Source organism: Gobius niger (genome assembly GCF_951799975.1).
Source record: "Gobius niger genome assembly, chromosome: 21".
Lineage (NCBI taxonomy): Eukaryota > Metazoa > Chordata > Actinopteri > Gobiiformes > Gobiidae > Gobius > Gobius niger.
This window is the reverse complement of record NC_136872.1, coordinates 3261407-3281546: the sequence shown is the minus strand read 5'-3', so window position 1 is coordinate 3281546 and position 20140 is coordinate 3261407. Positions and strand designations below refer to the sequence as shown.

General features: G+C 46.2%; 1 protein-coding gene and 1 long non-coding RNA gene across 3 annotated transcripts in view; one reads left to right on the top strand and one right to left on the bottom strand.

Moving 5' to 3' along the window:
* Nucleotides 1-20140, top strand: part of nlgn2a (neuroligin 2a) — a 168155-nt gene that overhangs the window by 66724 nt on the left and 81291 nt on the right. For both annotated transcript variants that reach the window (XM_079579588.1, XM_079579587.1), the window contains one exon: nucleotides 14851-15000. In XM_079579588.1, the coding sequence (XP_079435714.1) occupies nucleotides 14851-15000 (150 nt within the window). The remainder of the gene's footprint in view (nucleotides 1-14850; nucleotides 15001-20140) is intronic.
* The window catches only part of LOC306980328, a 252639-nt gene that overhangs the window by 188400 nt on the left and 44099 nt on the right, over nucleotides 1-20140 (bottom strand). The gene's annotated exons all lie outside the window — the stretch shown is intronic.

Below are 20140 nucleotides of genomic sequence, written 5' to 3'. Positions count from 1 at the left end.
AACCAGGTCACAATTAGAGACAGGCCTTTATTTCTATTTGAGCAAAACGGACGACCAGGAAAACGAAGAAAAACAAGACTTGTGTCCATTTGCACCTAAAATATTAGGTTCATTTATTAATTAACATTTCAAACACTCTCCCAGCGGCTGGAACATTGACGCCTTTTATTTTGTCGGGACAACAGGAAGTGTTTCGTTGCTGTTAGCGGAGCTTTGACATCAGTGTCACTGCAGGTTTCTGTTTCGTTTTTACCGCGGACCGGATTATTTGTTGTTATCTCGTGTAAAAGGCGAGTTTAGACGGAGCGTTTGTGTTTGTGAACGATCATGAGACTGACCCGAGAGAAGACGAGACGCTCGCGCTGATGGGAGGAGTTATTTTGAGGCGTGGGACTGACCTGCACACGGAGCAGCTTTAAAGACGCGATGGTGACTTTATTAAAACCCTGGAGGGTCACACAACATTTGTTGCCCTGTTTCCAAACATAGTCACTGGAGGTTTGAAAAGTGGCTAAATCTGTGTCAAAGCTACGCTCGGATCAGCTCCTCCGCAGCGTCCCCCTCGCCCGGTTCCCGTTTGTTACTTCCTGCACGTGAGTTTTCATGTACACGAGTATGAGACAAATTCCTAACAGGGATTATTTCTACCGCTATAGTTTCTAATAAAAGACCCGGCCTGTTTTAGAGACCGGCTTTAATTTGCCTCCGCCAGCCGCGAACCCGGCCTCTGTCAGAGACCCGGCCGCTAATGGAATACAGGCCAGTATTAGAGAATTTACGGTAAGTCGCTAAATGCAAGTCTCGAGTCAAGTGCAATTCGTGAAGGTCCAAGTCCCAAACAAGTCCAAGTCAAGTCACAACTTTTGTCAAGTCAAGTCTTTCGTTAGCCGGCAAGTCACCTCAAGTCGCAAACGCAGTGCTGAAATTGTAAATGAGTATTTTCATGAACATTTTGGGCCTGATGTGATGGAATCGGGGAACACCCTCATTAAACACCACTTTATCAAATCAAATCTTTGCCGGATCCTCCTAAATATTTCCTGGATCCTTAACCCTGAAAAACTGAAACTAACGGTGGATAAGCACTGCGCAAACGTCAGCCTTAAGGCTAATTCTTCTTTTCAAAATGTGTTTGATCTACTTGAAAATATAAAGTGCTTTATCAAGATTTAGCGATTTTGAAAATTTAGGCCAAAATCAAACTTTTTAAAAATCCAATGAATTTGGATTTAAAGTCTAATTAAGATTCAAATCGCTACGACATTTAAAATATATATATTTTAAATGCTCTATGTACAAAATTACAGGGACAGCGTTTTAAGGCGGGGGCTCGGGGGGCTCACTTAGAAAAAAAACCCAAAAAAACGGAACCAGTCTTTTAAATATGAGCTGCTTTTCCCTGCAGTCTGAAATATATCTGTTTTTTTTTTTGTTAGTTTCTGGCAGTTTTTCTGTCAGTGGTTCCCCTGTAAAGCCCCAGCCCCTGTATACTCGGATTCACCCCTGCTCACAGTAGATTCTGCACAGCCTTCAGTCCCGCTGTCACTGGGCTCTAAACTCTAAATGCTGCAAGAGAACGCCTGAAAACGCCGAAAAGCCCCAAGATTTCTGTCATGAATCCAGCTCTTACACATCGTGTCTGCGCCGGAGCTTCAGTCATTGTTTCAAACGCTTTCCTGTCCTTAATAAACGTCTATGAATCACCTCTTCACTCACTGTAGAAAACTTTTAATGCATCTAAAGAAACACGGCCTATATCCCCTGCCTTTTCGCGCTGTATTGATTAAACGCCTGTGTCTGGAAACCGAACACGCATGTGGATAATTACCATAATGTTAACATAGATGCGCCGCTTTTACCAAATGAATCCTGATCTTTCGACAGTTTCACTCAAATCAAGAATAACTTTAAAGTCACAGCGAGTCATGGAGAGTCATTGGGCCCTAGTTAAGTCTCGAGTCACAAACAGCAAGTCCCAGGTCCAGTCAAGTCTTTTTGGGGCTTTGGTCAAGTAAGTCTCCAGTCCCGAAAATTGCGACTCGAGACTGACTCGAGTCAAGTCACGTGACTGCTGTTGACCAATCCGGACCCTCCCGCGTTTCCCACGCTCACAAACAGAGGCGTATCTTTGCTGATCTGGGGTGAGGGAGCAGAGGCTGTGTTATAGTCCGCTCATACGTGAACCCCCAGTCGTTCTATAATGGCGCTAAATTCAGCCGTGCAGTGTGGACGCCCCCCATTCCTCACAAGATCTTCCAAGACGGAAAAAAAATCCTTGTTGTGTTTTGCGCATAGCCGAATGCAACTGGAGCACATGACAAGGAAGGCGAAAAGGCGAGTCGGGGATGAGGACAAGGAAGACAGAAGAGAAAAGGAGGTCACTGCCGGTCCAAAGAGCTTAGAGGGCCGGAATGGAGGGATCTGGGAACGAGCGAAAAAGGAGGGAGGGAAAAAAATGGACAATGGGCGCATTTGCAGGGTGACATTTGGAATACAGAGCGTCTTGTGTGTGCCCGCGTTCCCCCCGTGCCCTCAATTTACGGGATTGATCCGCGCCGTAACAGTGCAGCAGCGAAAAGTCCCCCTAATCCAAGGACTATTTATAACCCGGAGGAGGGAGAGGGGGGGGTCGGCTCGGCGTACGGGAACCACAGTTTCGACAAACCAGCGTTTATATTTCACGTATAACTGCGAGACACTCGATGAGCGATTCGCACGGGAATCAAACGCAAAAAACCGAATCCACCATTCTTTGGCTAACAAATCAACGGCGTCTCAGTGAACACACTCTCGGTGCAGAGCGGGTTCGGTGATGAGACGGTGGGTTTTAAACGTGGACAGCTTTGTGTTGCCTTTATCGTGCACCGGACTCCAGGAAATACAGATCAGAGCGCTGCAGAGATAGAGGAAGAAACAGACAAAGCATCGCACAGTCCAGTTCAGCAGGGATTCTCACACATCCAGATACACAAAGTCTGAAGAATCAAGAAAACTGCACATTGCATGATCCATGAATGTAATCTGGTGTATTTAAGACTACCATATTTAATATTTAGTTTAATCAGTCGTTACACAGTGATACAAATCTGAGTAAATGCTACATTATGATCATCTGTCAGTGGAATAAGTGTCTTTTTACCTAAAATGAATGAATTTGTCTTTTTTCACGTCTATTGAATCTGAAATCTTTCTTAAAGGAACTAGATGCAAGTTGGTTATTTTATACTCACTGCTGCCACATCAGGTCATACGTGTAACTGCAGCTTCTATATTAAGCTCGTGCATGACGGCACTTCGGACCCGAAATAACAACTTTCTGAGTGACAGTGCAGGATTTTAGAGGCAGTTGTGGTGAAAAGGTCTGAGCTCATTCTACACATTAGGACATGGAGGAACATGTCGGGGGAGGAAAATACATAGTTTTAAAGGAACAGGCCACCGTTTTTACATACTGAGATATGTTCTTGCCTTAGCTTTGACGAGTTCTTTAGGACCTGTATGGTCTTCACCCGTGCCTTCAGTCACGTAAACACAGCGCAGACGGCGTTAGCATTTAGCCTCTCCCCCTCTCCTCTATAGCTCCAAAACAGGTCAAGATAGAAGCTACCAAGCTCTTCCACGTTTTCCCTATTTAAATATGGTTACGTGAAGTGTTCCACTACAAAGTATAATTACACAAAATTAAACAATGTGGATTTTCTAAGCGGATAAAAGGGGGGACTATATTATAAGGCGTAATAATACCAGGAGTAATTTGGCATCTGAACAGTGAAGTGAAGATTACTGCGCGGATTTCGAACTACTCCTGGTATTATTACGCCTTACATTATAGTCCCCCCTTTTATCCGCTTAGAAAATCCACATTGTTTAATTTTGTGTAATTATACTTTGTAGTGGAACACTTCACGTAACCATATTTAAATCGGGAAAACGTGGAAGAGCTTGGTAGCTTCTATCTTGACCTGTTTTGGAGCTATAGTGGAGAGAGGGAGAGGCTAAATGCTAACGCCGTCTGCGCTGTGTTTACGTGACTGAAGGCACGGGTGAAGATCAGACAGGTCCTAAAGAACTCGTCAAAGCTGAGGTAAGAACATATCTCAGTATGTAAAAACGGTGGCCTATTACTTTAACATGTTTAAACTCTGTATAGTCCCTTTAATTTAACTAAAATCAACTGGCAGATTTTTTTTTTTTTTTTTACTTACCAACTCAAATGTAAATATTTTAACCCTCAGAGCCCCACACTTCCATGCCATTAAAAACATCCCCTTCCAGTGTAACCTTCAAGTGTTTTTTCAGGACAACCTGGAATTTCATAATAAACAAGTTTTAGTTTTAAAGGATGTAAAAAAAACAATTGTAACAGAAATATCAAAGAAACATTTAGGCAGATTTTTTATTCTTTTTTATTTTGATTGCTAAAAAAGGTCAAAAACACATATATGGACATTTGACATATGTTTCCAGGGCCCCTGTGGACCAAGCAGCTCGATTATTTCACCCAGCTTTAATATTTTGATCATTTTACCTGTGAAAAGCGCGTCAGGAAATAGCTTTGTTTACGTACAAACTCGTTCTCGTCCATCGTAAACCAAATAAATGCCTTCAGCACCTCAAACTGTGACAGAAGGGGGCGCTGCTATTGAAGACGTCATCACACTGCGTAGGAGTGACGCCCTGGGATTTCCCGGATATCATCGTGCAGCTGTGACTCTCGTCTTCCCAAAGAAAAAAAAGAGCTTGTTTCTATCATTCACGGATCGGCCATGGGGCTCTGACGGTTAAAGTTGTTTTGTTGTTTTAGATTACTTTTTGTACTGTTTAAAGCTAGTATCACCTTTATGATTTTACGATATTTATTTACTGTAAACATCCAGAGTTTGTGTTTCCGAGTGGGGCCCCCCTTTAGCCCCTCTGCTGTGGGGCCCCAGTCCCTCTGCTGCCTGCGTCAGCTCCGCCCCTGCTCCGTCTGTGAAGGAGAGGAGAGGACCCAGGCTCCGGACAACATTGAAGCTCAAACCTTTGTCAGGGCTTGGGACTGTCCATTTTTACAATAAGACGGAGAAAAACACAGAGGCCACAGAGTTGGAAACTGAACTTTGATCCACGTCCTTTTTTATCGAACCTTCCTTCTATATTACTCAAACCAGGGCGATGTGAGTACAACACTTCTCCACCAACATTCGGCAACATTCGGACATGGTTAAACACTCCCAAAAATCGTTCACCTTAAATGAAGCAACACAAGCAGCAAAGGCAGTAAGTGTCTTTCACCGGTGTCTCTAAAGCCCTCGTTTTTCTTGTGGCAGTGATTTTACACGGTGAGTAAATGTGCGCGCTGATGGCCACAATAAAGCGCTCATTGAACGCTCCTTTCCATCATTATGTTTTGTCGATTTGCGTTTTATGATATAATGCCCGAGTCCAAATCAGCTTTGGGTTTAACAAGCCTCCGTAGCAGCCATTTAGGTTTGAAAAATCCCACTGGGAATAGTCGTAAATTAGACTGAAATGTGTAAAAAATATCAGTGCTGGATGTTTTGAAGCCTCACTGATGAAGGAAACGTCCATGTCAGTGGTTTCACATGAGGCGCGTTTGGCTTTGGTTAATGGTTTATACGCTCTCAGTCGTCCAGACGTTTTTCTTAAAGCCGCGCATCACACCTTTGAAATTGTGAGTAAAACATGATCATTCGTGGTCAGTTTAGGGGGTGTGGTCACGGCAGAACTTGGTTGGAAAGACGCACTTATACAACACTGTGTCCAGATCAATAACGTTTTTCACTGGGCCAGATTTGTCAGAGGTCACTGGCCACAGGGCCGGTCAGTCGGAGAGCCTACCACCGCTGCCAAACGTGTTCATGTTTTTGGGATAAATAAATGAGAATTTCATTATCATCACTGCTTGGGTAGAATTGGATTGGGCCTAAACACAACAGTGTATTATATTCCAGCATTTTAAGGCTTTAAAAACATTGCAATAACATATTAATACAGAATAATAAAGAGCCTAATAACGGTAAATGGTAAATGGTCTCACCTTATATTGCGCTTTTCCACCTACATTAGGCACTCAAAGCGCTTTACAGCAAGGATCCACTCACCCATTCATACTCTCATTCATACTCCAATGTACGCAGAGACTGGGGGCAACGTGGGTGAAGTGTCTTGCCCAAGGACACAACGACAGTGTGCACTTTCAGTAAGTGGGATTCGAACCCCCGACCTTCCGATCATGAGACGACCCGCTCTGTCGCCCCAATGATAAACTAGGACGACTCAGGGCTAAGACAAGACTGAATCCCATAAACCAGACCAAAGGCTTAATACAGAATAAGAGAGTTACATGTGAGACCAGTTCATCTCAAACAACATGAGTAACTCCTGCTCAGCCACTGCTCCTCTCAGCTTAGAGGACACACACTGACCAAACCCCTGAGCCGCTGTTCTGTCCAGACCTTTGTGAAAAAAAAGCTTCTCTCTTTTACCTGTTAACTTCACAAAGAGCATCTCTGCACTTTTTACATTTCCCACAAAGACGTATCGAATGAAGCCAGGGAAGACAGGAAGAAGAATGCACCTGTCAGATTAATGATTCCTATGCATTTAGCTAAGTTAGAGCCCAGAGAGCGAGGTTTAGCGTGTTGCAGCTTCAGCTTCATCGTCCGCTTTACAAACATCGACGGTCAAGCCCTTTTGTAACGATGAAGGCGACAGGGAAACATGTTGTCCATCTGCTGCAGACTGCGAAGAGTCCTGCTTCTGTATGGGATAATCCAAACAAAACTCCAAAAACATGATTCACACTGTCCTTGTAGGCCCGGTCAAAATGGGCGCTACAGGACCTTGACTGTGCAAAGACGTATAAGTGATCCATCAATCCTCGGTGTCCACACGATCGTCACAATCATCATAGTGGACCGGCCACAGAATCCTGAAATGTTCCCAGGTTTGCCGACTCTCCAGTTGCATTTAAAAGTTCTTATCAAACACTTTGCTCGTTTCCTTTCCTGTAACTTCCAACAAACCCTTCCAACATGGGTGTATTTTCAGAAAATCAGAAAGGGCTGCATGATATAAATGTCAACACAGCACGTTCACACTTAAACAGAACGAGATGAGGAAATGGAAGACGGCGCGCTATTGTGTGGCCCGGAAGAACTGAGCATTTGGAGCTGCGTGTAAGATGGAGATAAGAGTTTGAGCCACTCTCTAAAAGAAACCATGCGACAGTCGGAGCGCTCGGTTTCCGTATCCCTTTCACCCTGATGCTGTATCTCCATAATCCTTCACCCACATTATGATGCTTATCAACCCCACACAGAGTTGGCTTTAATATTCCCATCCCATGCTAACCTTAGCTAGCCACTGTCTACTTACACATACATGTCGGCTCATTTGGCGTGAGCTATTCCCTTTTTATTACCGAGTCTCAAAGGTCAATATCTATCTCCCTCTGCACACCGACCGCTAATGAATCTGAACGCTAAAATGGCGGAATAATCACGTCGCCTGTATGGCAAAAAATGCTAATATGTTCGCGCGGGTATAAAATCCAATATGGAAGGTATTATTCCCATATGAAAGGCCGCTTCACCTGATTTCATATCTTTTTAATGACGTTTTTTTTTCTTTCCCTGTAGACGGTGAGGCGCTGCGATCTGGGCGCGCTCAGACCGTATCAGTGTAGGGAGGGTTGAGGGAAAGAAGAACATGCGTTTTAAACGGTCGGGAAAAGACGGGGGCGTCGTTGATATCGACTGCAAAGGCTCATGGGAGTCGTGGAGAGCTATGCATATGCAGCGGGTGAAAGACGCACTGGCAGCGTTATCGTTTTCTCATGACATTCTTTACCGGTCACTGGTATCTACTCGAGTAATGAACACGCACAGCAGAAATCAGTATGCAGTAAACTGATCCCTCTCTCATTGGAGGAGAGACGGCTCGGAGACTAGAGAGTTGAGGCTGGTCTCCAATACCTGCCCTGGAGATAAGGCGAGTCTCCAGATAGTCTCCACTTGGTCTCCGAGAGGTCTATAAGGTGTTTTTGTGATGGTCCTGCAACCTGTCGGGCACCAAGCAGCGCTCAGAGAGTCGTACGGAGTCGCTTTGAAATCTCTCGGCGTCCGACAGGTCTCAGAGACGTTGCAGGGTCGTCACAGAAACGTCTCACTGGTGGAGGACAACAAATAGTATTGGCGACACAACTGCTTGAGACCATTGCCCACGTGGAGACTGCCTGGAGACTCGCGGTATCTCCAGGGGGCGTCTGGAAGGCATCTCCATGACCAGTGGCCGCTCGAGTCTCCAACTAGTCTCCAACTAGTCTCCAGGCCAGTGAGATAGGCCCTTTAGAAGGACCTGTCCCCAATCAAGTCCCAACAGGCTTAAATGTAGGTATTTTCTCTAAAGCTAAAGGCTAACATTCCTTTTAATGCTAACATATGTGGAAATATATCATTTATTTTGTTTTATTTGAAGTTTTATTTTGTGTTTTAACAATAATCAACTTTTTAACTCCTTTAGTTAAAGCTCAGTGACTGAACTCGTGAGGTGTAGCATGTGTACACATTAAACTAGCGCCCTCTGCTGGTGTTCAACATACAGACAGTGCGACTTGTTTTGCATTTTTAAAACAATGTCTTGTGGCATGCTTCACTGTAGCTCGGTCTGTAATGGAGATGAGACGAGGACACTGCCCTGTCCTCCGTCCCCTCCGTCCCCTCCGAGTGACCTGTGCGCGGGGTGTCCGGGTCAGGCTGCCAGGTGCCCGTGGGTGCATCTGGATCCTGTCCATTGTCATGACAGCAGCTGTCCATCTCCCCCTGCCTCTCTCTCTCTCCTGTCTCTCCATCAACCCAGACTCAACATACAAACACACCAGGAATACTTTTACAAACTCACTATACATATTTCTGTAAAATGACATGGGTTATTTATGTTTACGGCGGATGTTGCAAGTGTCAGACAAACGCGTGGAGATGAGAATGATAAGCCTGTGTTCAGTACTGATGTAATGAGAGGCAATAAAGTTTTCACGGAAAGTCAAATGGAGCAAGGAACATCTGGAGCCTGCCCCGGTTTCCTACTCGGCTTCAGCAGCTCATAGCAATGCTACGTCCATGTCTCTCACAGTCTGTCATTTGTACACACAACAGGAAATGCCAACCTTAATGCTAACAATAGCTTCATTGTGCTAACTTAAGATTTACTGTCTCAAACCATTTATAATGACCTGATTTGGACTTGACTCTATCTGTGTGCTACTATGCACTAGTCCACAACATCTAAAAAGAGTGAACAAATAATGATTTACATAACACTTCCTTCAGCACTTGGTATGACTCGCTGCCGTCTGTGTCTCTCCCTTTCTCCTCCTCTCGCCCATCATCGCTCTGCTCTTCCTTTCCCCATCTCCTCACTCGTTCCCTCACAGTTGTCCTCACTTCGAGGTCTCTCTCTCCTGCCCCGTCCCATCTCTCTCACCCCCCTCTCTCTCTCTCTCTCTCTCTCTCCCTGCTCTCTCCTGTCCCTCTCTCCCCTCTCCCCCTCTCTCTCTCTCCTGCCCCTGTCCCTCTTTCTCTCTCTCTCTCTCTCTCCTGCCCCTGTCCAGCTCTCTCTCTCTCTCTCTCCTGCCCCTGTCCAGCTCTCTCTCTCTCTCCTGCCCCTGTCCCTCTCTCTCTCTCCCCCCCCCTCTCTCTCCTGCCCCCCCCTCTCTCCCCCCCTCTCTCTCCTGCCCCTGCCCCCCCCTCTATCCCCCCCTCTCTCTCCTGCCCCTGTCCCCCCCTCTCTCTCTCTCCTGCCCGTGTCTCTCGCTTAAAATGACAGTGGAATGAGATGCAGGTAGAAAGGGCAAACATGCGCGGATGCCACGCGTTGCCACGGTAACAGTCAATGGGTAGACGTGATGAGCGAAGGTGAGGGGTGGAGGCGGTTGCTATGGCGACTGTATTGCAGCTGTCTGAGTGATGAGCATGACGTCCGTGCTTATGGAAATATGAGTCTGTTTGTCACATTGAGACAATGCTGGAGCAGGTGCATGAAGTCTGGACTGTCGTGTTCAGAGTTTTCAGATGGCATCACTGGGGGGGGGGATTGTCTTACACAATATCTCCATCATGGCCGGACTTTCTCCCCATATGGAGTTGTTTCAATCCACCCACTCACTCAGTGTTGAGTAGCGTTACTTAAAAAAAAGTGAATTGGTGATTGTTTTTCCTCTTGAAAACGTTACATTATTATATTTGGTTGGGACAGTGCATGTTAATGAACATACATGGATACATGCATGTAAACACACCCCGCCGGATTGTAGCCATAGGCTAATTTCCAACTCACACTCGCACTCTCAAACACACTCATTCATCCTGGCTTATTGTACATGTTTTTAGTGGTAGAGGAAGCCTACGCAGACACGGGGAGAACATGCAAACTCCACAAAGAAAGGCCCCGTTCAGGTGGGAATCGAACCCCGACCTTCTAGAGTTGCTGCTAGTCATGGAGATAAGGTGAGTCTCCACATGGTCTCCGAGAGGTCTACGCGGTATCAAGCAGTTGTGTTGAGAACACTATTTGTTGTCCTCAGCCTGTGAGATGTTTCTGTGATGGTCCAGTAATGTCTCTGAGACCTGTAGTAAGCTGTAGTAAAAGCAGGTGATGTGCAGTTGGAGGGAGAGCTCACTTGGATAATACTTGTCTTTTGATACAAGGATCCAAAGTTCGAAACTACGCGTTTAACTTTCTCTTCCCTTGACGCTGCCACCGGCATATTCAGCTTATACATCCTACTCCAAATCAAACGTCTTCTTCATCCTGTTAGCGTGAGTGAGGCGGGCAGAGAGCCTGTGCTGGTCTAACCCGAGCTGACCGCTGGCTCATGTCTCCCGTCGCTGCTGCTTCACAGCTGCATGATCATGGACACACACAGTCCTCTCTGCGAGTGGGAGGACCAGCATCACACACTCACAGCGTCGCATGTGCACCTCCCTCGTGCACCTCCCTCGTGAAGCACAGCGGTTTGTGCATAATGAAGTCTGGGCTGGATGAAGTCGTGTGTCTGTGAAGGCTCTGGGCTCAGAGCAGCATACTGTAGTAGTGAAGGAGCACCAAGTACGTAGGCGGCACGCTCAAGGGGCCATACTGAGCACCGGAGCAAAAGTGGATCAGCAGCAGGTCCTTTGGGCATATTTACACACAGAGCATTGTCTTATTTAAGTATCAGATCTGGGGCACAGGAAATATCAAATGGTAAATTAGATGCAACATGTCCACAAACTAGTGTAATATATTTTCTGCTTACACTCGATATTTAGCATCTGCCTTGATAAAGCACTTGTTCACGTGTTACCAAGAAAACTAATTATATTGTCTTTTTTCGTTCATTTTTCAGAGAATATGAATGAACACATAGTGCAGTGGTGTGACAGACATTTTGAGGTGCAGGTGCTCAACCAAGACCAAAGGGCAAACCCCCCCGCAAAAAAAACAAGTGATTTTTTTTCTGTAACTAGTGACACTAACTGACCATTGACTAACACAGCAACATAAAATGTCCAATTATGTGGTCCTAATAATAAAATAGATAGCCCGACATCATCCTCCAAAGTCTATCACAAAGCTCTGCACAAATACAAATAATGCAAAGGCACTACAGCCTACAGTTAAAACATCTGGTTTCTCAATATCATTGCTTTGGCCATGTCAAAAAGATCTTAAATAACACTAATCTTGGGCTGTTCATGTTCCTGTGCTCCTCCCACAGATGCACAGTGTCCAGAACCCAGGCACCTCCTCACCCTTCTGTCTCCTTAGCTCAGCTCACACTGCTCTGACCCTGGTCTACGCTCAGCCCTGACTTAGTCTGAGTAATAGAGCTCATTTTCAGAACATTTTATAGCGCGACAAACAGAACCGCTAAAGTTACTGACTTGTTACCGCTGACTTTGTCCGGGCGGTCTCGACACTGCCCATTCTTTTTGGCAAAAAGCTTCCAGTTCCTGTAAAGTCCTGGGCTGTCTTGAATGAACTGCACGTTTGAGATCTCCCCACAGTGGCTCAATGATATTGAGGTCAGGAGACTGAGACGGCCACTCCAGAACCTTCACTTTATTCTGCTGGAGCCAATGAGAGGTCCACATGGCCTTGTGCTTTGGATCGCTGTTATGTTGGAACGTCCAAGTACGTCCCATGTGCAGCTTCAGGCGGATGAGTGACTCTTTTCCTCCAGTATTCCAGCATTCATCCTGAAATCAGTTTTGACCAAGTTCCTTGAAGCTCACACATCCCCAAAACCTCAGTGATCCACCTCCATGTTTCACTGTAGGAATGGTGCTTCACAGTCCCCAAAAAGTCCCAGTTTGGCTTCATCATTCCAAATGACATTGTTTCAGAAATGTTGAGGCTTGTCTCTGTGCTGTTCGGTATATTGTAAGCGGAAACTTTGTGGCATTTGTGGAGGAACGTTAGTCCTATTCCCTATACTGTATTGGGATTTAGCTGATTGCAACCTGCTGTAGAGCCGACTACACAGGATTTTCTTTACTAATGATTGTTTGACTTTAAAGCACTCAGGTCCAAAGACACATGCTTTTTAATGTAATGAATACTTACAAATGATTCTCTTTCTTCCGCAGCGGGGCTTTACATTACCAACCAGATCATATCCGTAGCATTCGGCGTCATGTTGTGTACAGCCCGGGCAACATACTCTGCTGGTTATTTATGTGGCTGTTCTGCCTCGCTGCTCGGCGTGTCCCCGGGGCCCGACATCAGGGGCCCCCACCGTCCCACCAGTGTGTGTCCATATGCCGCTGTAGCCGCCGGCGTCACTGTAACAGAGCCCGCGACAGGCTGAGCAAATGTGTCGTGATTCATCGGAGAGTCAGCGCGGAAAGGGCCGAGGCTGTGAGCGTGGATCTACTGCGGTCCTACAGTGTCCCGCAAAACCCGCTCAGTGCCTCAGTCATGCGATATTGTCTTTTGAATAGGTTATTGGCTTTATTGGACAGCACAGGGGTCTGATATAATGACTGTGATCGGGTTGTTCTGATCATGTCATAGTTAGACATGTACGGGTGGAGCTGAGGTTTCCACCCCAGCGGCAATTTCAACAAAACGTGCCCGTGCGACGACTCCACCGCTTTCCTCCGCTAATTAAACTTTTCAGAATGGGACCAAGCAGGCGTGGAGAATGAGCGCAAAGCCTTGATATCACGGACTATTTGTGGGTAATGCTCGGTTTCGTGCGTAAAAGGAAAAAAGAGCCGCTGTGGGACCGTGGGCCAGAACGAGAGGGGAAAAAGAGCGCCCCGGCACCGACCTACAAGAGCGCGTTACGGCCGCGTTTAGCGCTAACAAGGCCCCGCAGAGTGTTCGGTGAGACAACAAGAGGGGTTAAAAGGCCTTTCGGCGCTCGTATATCAATATCAGACAAGGGTTTTCATAATGGCCACTTCAGAGGAGCCGTAAATGCAAATACAGGAGAGCACATGTAGGTCAGCTACAAAAGGGAGGAAGTGCTGTTCGCTTTGGGGCACTCTGTCAGTAATGGAGTAATGACCAGTTTGTACAATTACAAAAGAGAAAAGAAAGTCAACGATAAACAACAAAAGCAAAGTCAGTAATGAGAATGTTTTATTACATGAACGACGTCCCGGTGGGCGTTGGCTTTATTGGCTCATCCAGAGCGCAGTACACGGACTGAGTGAGGTAGTAGAAGTAGAAGTAGAAGTATTAAACACATCTACAGATAAAGGCGGGTTTGAGTGTAGTCCGGCTGTAGGTTCGGTTGGATCTCTTGTATGTCTGGTATGTCTTACGGCTGTTGTCATCTCTATTCGGGACATGTGCAGGAGGCGGAACCTATTAGTGTTGGGTTCTGCAAGTCTCCGCGGGAATTCTCGCCCGTTGCAGGTCTCCAGAACATTAAAGGGATATTTCAGGATTTTTGACATAGGGCCTCATTTCCTAGTTATCCAGAGTGTTGTTCATTTCTGGACATATTTTTATTTGTAATTCCTGCAGTTCTTGTATTTGAAGAGTTTCGTGGCGCTAGGCTAGTGCAAGGCTAGGGCATTTCTACGATATCAGCTAGCCTGCATTAAAAACAGTCTGACCCGCTCCACAGAGCACCTGAGGCAAATCACTTATAACACCAGACTAACCATATAAATGTCTGTGTCGATAGAGTAATTTCAACCATTTTGCATTTAAAAGACCTTATATTTGAGCTGCATCAGCTTCGTGGTTGTAAGCTATGCAGCGGCGGAGTGATCTGCTAGTAAATAGTCCCTCAAAATGCATCATTCATGTGATGCAAGGTCAGTTGCATCTGACGATGCTATGTGTGCTCTGAATCAGCCACAAGTCTCTTATTCGTATAATGATTAAGTTTAATCTTTCATGAAATATCGAAGGTTTTCATACCTAGTCCAAGGCATTCAACTATGTCACGCTTTTCATCAGCAGAGAGATCTTTTTTCTTTCCCATATTGCTTGAAAATGATGGTCTGCTTAATAATGTGGAACATCCTTTTTCAGTATTTTTTTCCATAACTGGGCTTAACCTGACAACTAATCATCCCAGGTCTCTGAGATTAATGTCAGTGATTCAAAGAGCCCGAGACACAATACCAGCCATGAGTTTCATTGAATTTTTTTTTTTTTTACCTTTTTGACACTGAAATACCATTTGCATAATAATTTGGAACGCGGTGTAAATGGTCATCTGATGCCCCTTCAAAATAACCCCGCTCAAACCTTCACAGAGGTCTAATCCTCCCACTAAAGGTGCTCCCAAACCAGGCTCCATGTCTTAAACCTTAACCGAGTCTCCCTCTCTTTGCTGTGCAGATATCCGCGACCGTCGGAAGAAGCCGGTCATGCTGTTCATCCACGGAGGCTCGTACATGGAGGGCACCGGGAACATGTTCGACGCCAGTGTCCTCGCCGCGTACGGCAACGTCATCGTGGTGACGCTCAACTACCGGCTGGGCGTGCTCGGTAAGTCCCCGCTCTGCTGTGTGACTCAAGCGTCCACTTAGAGCCAGGTCACTGAAGAGCCCTCCAGGCGCTCGCTTTACTGCGTCGCAATTGATTGACGCTGATGAACGGCATCGGCGGACAGACACCTGAGGTTACGGTTACACTCAGCGGACAAGGAGTTTGAGACTCTTCGTTACAGGCTGACGTTGTGTTACTCTCGAACGCAGACCGACACACTGGGACAGAAAGTTTGCCACACTTTTCTCCCGCCTGTGCTTACTGTCGTTGTGTTGCTGGGAAGACACTTGCCCCAGTGTCATTGCATGCCAGCAGATGAACGGCTCCATGACGTAATGAAAGCAGGCCTCACTAGGGCTGGGTACCGTTCGTTTTTTTCCGATACCACTACTTTAACGATACCTGCTTTTCGGTACCGGTGCCTTAACGGTACTTTTTTCGATACCTATGTTATTTTAATTGAGTTAAAATAATGTGTAGGAAGTATCGTTCAGGAAAACAAACAGCACAACAGCACAAACACGGCACATCAGAAAACAGGAGCAGCAGCGTCACCTGTCACATTTTTTGAGCAGAATTCCCACTAAAGCACTGATAAAAAGAGAGAAAGACAGAGAAAGAGACATTTTTTACCTTCTGAGCTGAAGGAACAGACCAGATCCACATCAGGCACCGTTTTCTTTCAGCTAAACTTTTCAAAACACATTGCGCTGTTCGACAGTGAAAGCTCCTCACACGTCACAGATCTGTTACATAGTGAGAGCGCTCACTCTGTCACTGAAAATGCACCTTAACTGTTCCAAAAATGGCTAATGCAGAGTGAGCGCTCACCTTTTCCAGAGACAATCTTTGATCCCAAATGCTCCGGTGCAGCCATTTGGTGCAGCATGGAGTTGTAAACAACTGTGCGTAACTTCTGCGGGGCTTTCGCTAAAGGTAAAGCCAATGTGTTTCTCGTTGTCATACCGTGTTGTCACTGCTTTTCTATTCGTCTAAGAGCTCTAGATTCTTATTCAGTCCTGGTTTAGTCCTGTTTTTTAACCAGTTTATTGTAAGTCCTGGTTTAGTCCCGGTTTAGTCCTGGCTCAGCCCGCGGCTCTGCCATCTCTGATAATGACTGAAGTGTGTTACAGTTACAGCTTTGCTTCACTTCTGCATTTGCGCTGAAGCTGCTCATGAGTTCAGGCTTTTTTAGACTCACTGCGGATCATATATTGACGTTTGGAGAGAAAAAGTACAGAAAATTAGCACCGAAAAAGAAAAGTTTTTTGATACCGCCCCCTACCGGAGCTTTTCGGTTGGTACCAAGTAGGTACCGTTTAACGGTACCCGGGCCTAGGCCTCACCTGGATCAGCGAGCCAGTACCCAAGAGGAAAGCTCATGCTGCGTTCATGTGGTCCTCTGGAACTCGGGAAAACACATGAGGAAAACACTGGGGAACTCGGGTCAAAACAAGCTTCCCGACTTCGGAACCTTTTATCGTCTAATGTGCTACTTTGTTGAGTTTAGTGTGAACTGTCATTCTTCTGAGTTTTTATTTGATGACATCCGCACTTTCACATTCCACACATTCAAAGCACAGGACATAAACCAGCTGGGGGCAATGACATCACATCTCGGGAAAACAGCTCCTCAGGTCACATAAACGCAGCATTATTCCAACATGATACAGACGGCGTCTTTGGAATTACCCATATATGGTCATGTTCGAAGCAGCCAGAAGGAAAACAGAGAAAAGACAAATGTATCTTTCTTCCATTTCTCCACCATTTCTCCGTCACACATTTTCCGTGGGAATTAATGGAAAATTATGGGAGTTAACGAGAGTAAACGGGATTAACACAGACTGTAGCTGAGCTTAAATTCCCATTTAAATTTCCCAGAAATGTATGGGGCATCGTCCGCCTCTTTGCAACCCTACATGTGACTGTGGCTGTTAAGGTCTCACCTGATCAATGCTCTGAACACCGACCTGGTCAGTTGGTAATAAACTTCTGCCTCTTTAGTCCTCCAGACGATCTTTCCCCCCCCACAGCTCCTCAAACAAACCCCGACCCCCAGCTCGATCCCGCCTCATCTCCAGGCGCGCCCTGGGCCATCGCCTCCGTCTGAGCGAGTTTTCCAACAGTCGTCCAAATGCTGCTTGTGGCTCTTATTGACCATTGTGGGAGAACATGATACGCTCTCTCTGTATCTGCCTTCGCCTGTGTGTTTCTAAGATACAGTTCTGAGCGCGAAGCGACGGTGAAAAAAACCACCACCCACAGTCCTGTCTCCCTCAGCTCAAACTCTGCGCGCGGTATAAAGTCATGGGCTTTTGTTGAAACTGTTGGTTGCTGCACTTTGCAGACTTTCTCTCCCTCCATCTCTCCATCCCTGCTTTCATTTATATGCACAGAGCAGCTCGGCTCCTTCCAAAATACCACAGGCTTCCACTTATATTTCAGACAGCCGGAGTAAAAAGTGAGTAATCCTTTGCTCTCCCGATGGACGACATTTGCCTTTCTCTCCTCGGTCTTTGTGATTTAAACCTATTTCTAAAGGAATAGAAGCTGTTATGGAAATTCAACAAAATGTTTTCTTTTTATGACGAATTGTGTGACATTACAAAACAACCGTACAATAGCAACAACAAAAGATACAAATAACAGATAATAAACAAGAAAGTAAAAAAAACGACTGAGCACCTGAGTGAGCCTAATGCATTATTAAAGGAATCGTTCACTGTTTTTCCATACTGAGATATGTTCTTACCTGAGCTTAGACGAGTTCATGTGTACCTGTCTGGTCTTTGTGCGTGCCCTCAGTCACGCAAAAAGAGCAAAGATGTTGTTAGCATTTGGCCTCTCCCAATGTATTCCTATGGCTCCAAACGGGGTGAAGTTAGAAGCGTCCACGCTCTTCCACAGGCACAAAGACCAGACAGGTACAGATCAACTCATCTAAGGTCAGGTAAGAACATATCTCAGTTTGGAAAAACGGTGAACGGTGACCTTTAACACATTAAGTGCCAAAAACGGAAAAACTTGTTTTTGCGTTGTTGTTGTTTTTTTATATTTCGAAACTAGACACTCTAATACACCTTATGGGTGATGAGCTCTGTGATGATCAGAACTGAAACAAATGACGATCAAAGACTTGTGAAAAGTCACGATTTGGACATTTTATATATTATTGCGTTTCTTTTCTTTCTTTCTTTTTAGTCTAGCGACTAGAGCGATGCTGTAAGCCCGACACCTCTCTCGCTCTCTGGAGTGCGTTTGACAAACCAGCTTCCCCTGGAAAGATCGAAACAGTTGAGGTTTTCTCTGAGTTTTTAAATGGTCACAATCAGTCCAATGACGGCTGAGAAACATCCTGTTAAAGTCTTCAATCTGAGAACCAAAAGGGAACACGGTGTTTTAAAACGGGTCAACAATGTTGTCGTTGAAAATGTACTTGAAACGGAAATATTTAGGCATTTGCCTCTTCACTTAACGTTAGTGTCTGTCCAGAGATGATAGATGAGGAGAGAGGAGTTAATCAGAATCTAGAAAAAAATCTGTGATTTTGATTAAATTAGCCTCTGTTTAGCTTAGATTTCTCAGGAACCGAGGCACGTAGAGTTAACCGTTTTCACCTACAGAGAGCTTAGAGTCTTGTCTTTCAAACGAGCCACAGCCTGTGTCCATAGCTATAACATAGAATACACTGTGGTGCTGCAAATATCATGAAAAACAGTCTGGATTGTTGGCACTCAACAGCTAAATCCCCAAAACAGCACGGCCTCAATGTGTTAACAATATTATCCCACCATGGCATTGATTGTAATCCGATTGTACCTTTCAGCCTTTTCTACGGTTAATTGTTCCTGTTGCCAGCAGAGGGCGCTCCAACCAGACTTTGAGACGCAAACCAAGGGAGTACTACTTGTTGATGAGGTCTCTTTTTATACATCAAATTTATTTCAAGTCATAAGTGCATCAAGTATAAAGGCTCAAAATGAGTGGATCAGACCTTAGAAGGAGACAAGGTGGAGATGAAGCGACGAGGCCTGGATGATCGAGAATCATTCTATAAAACAGTGTTACCAAAAAGAGGAGCACTTGGAGTTCTGCTGTGTTTTAGCGTTTTATTCCTAAGCGCTAATTCGTAGCAGTTTACCCCCCAATCCCCCCCCCCCCCCCCCTCCTGTCTCTCGAACACGTCTGCGCAAAAGTCCTTCCTTCACATGTCGAGCAGAGGGAAGGAGTGAGCGGGACAGGAGCAGAGAGGAGCAGAGAGGAGCAGAGAGGAGCAGAGAGGAGCAGAGAGGAGCACAGAGGAGCAGAGAGGTGCAGAGAGGAGCAGAGAGGCGCACAGAGGAGCAGAGAGGAGCAGAGAGGAGCAGAGAGGAGCAGAGAGGAGCAGAGAGGAGCAGAGAGGCGCAGAGAGGAGCAGAGAGGAGCAGAGAGGAGCAGAGAGGAGCAGAGAGGAGCAGAGAGGAGCAGAGAGGAGCAGAGAGGAGCAGAGAGGAGCAGAGAGGCGCAGAGAGGAGCAGAGAGGAGCAGAGAGGAGCAGAGAGGAGCAGAGAGGAGCAGAGAGGAGCAGAGAGGAGCAGAGGGAAGGAGTGAGCGGGACAGGAGCAGAGAGGAGCAGAGAGGAGCAGAGAGGAGCAGAGAGGAGCATAGAGGCGCAGAGAGGCGCAGTTCCCCGGAGCGTTTCTCTCAGTTAAATATGTAACAGACGCCTTGGGAGGGACTTGACCTTGCCGCGTCGCGAGCGCTGCAGCGGTGCATTCGAGGAGCTCCAGAGAAACGCTCCGTGGAGGGCTGGACCTGACTGACGTTTGTTTGTTAAAGCCGTTTTCTGGCACCGGTTGTGTTCATACAGGACATAGATCATACGTGCATCAGTTTAGCATTCAGCCCCTGTATACTGTACCGTACGCTCCCATGCATTTCGCCGCCTTTGTTTCCATGACGATCAGAACAGCCGACTTGCAGAATGTGCCGCGCTGCTGTCAGGACGTATCTCACGGATGTGTCTGGGTGTGAGGCCACACGCAGACTGGCCCAGGCCCGGACTCTCCGCGGACAGTCGTGTTCGCGTGAAGCCGTTTGAAAAGCTGCTGCAGATGTGCTGAAGACGCCAGGTCAGCGCCAGGTGAAGAATTGGCTT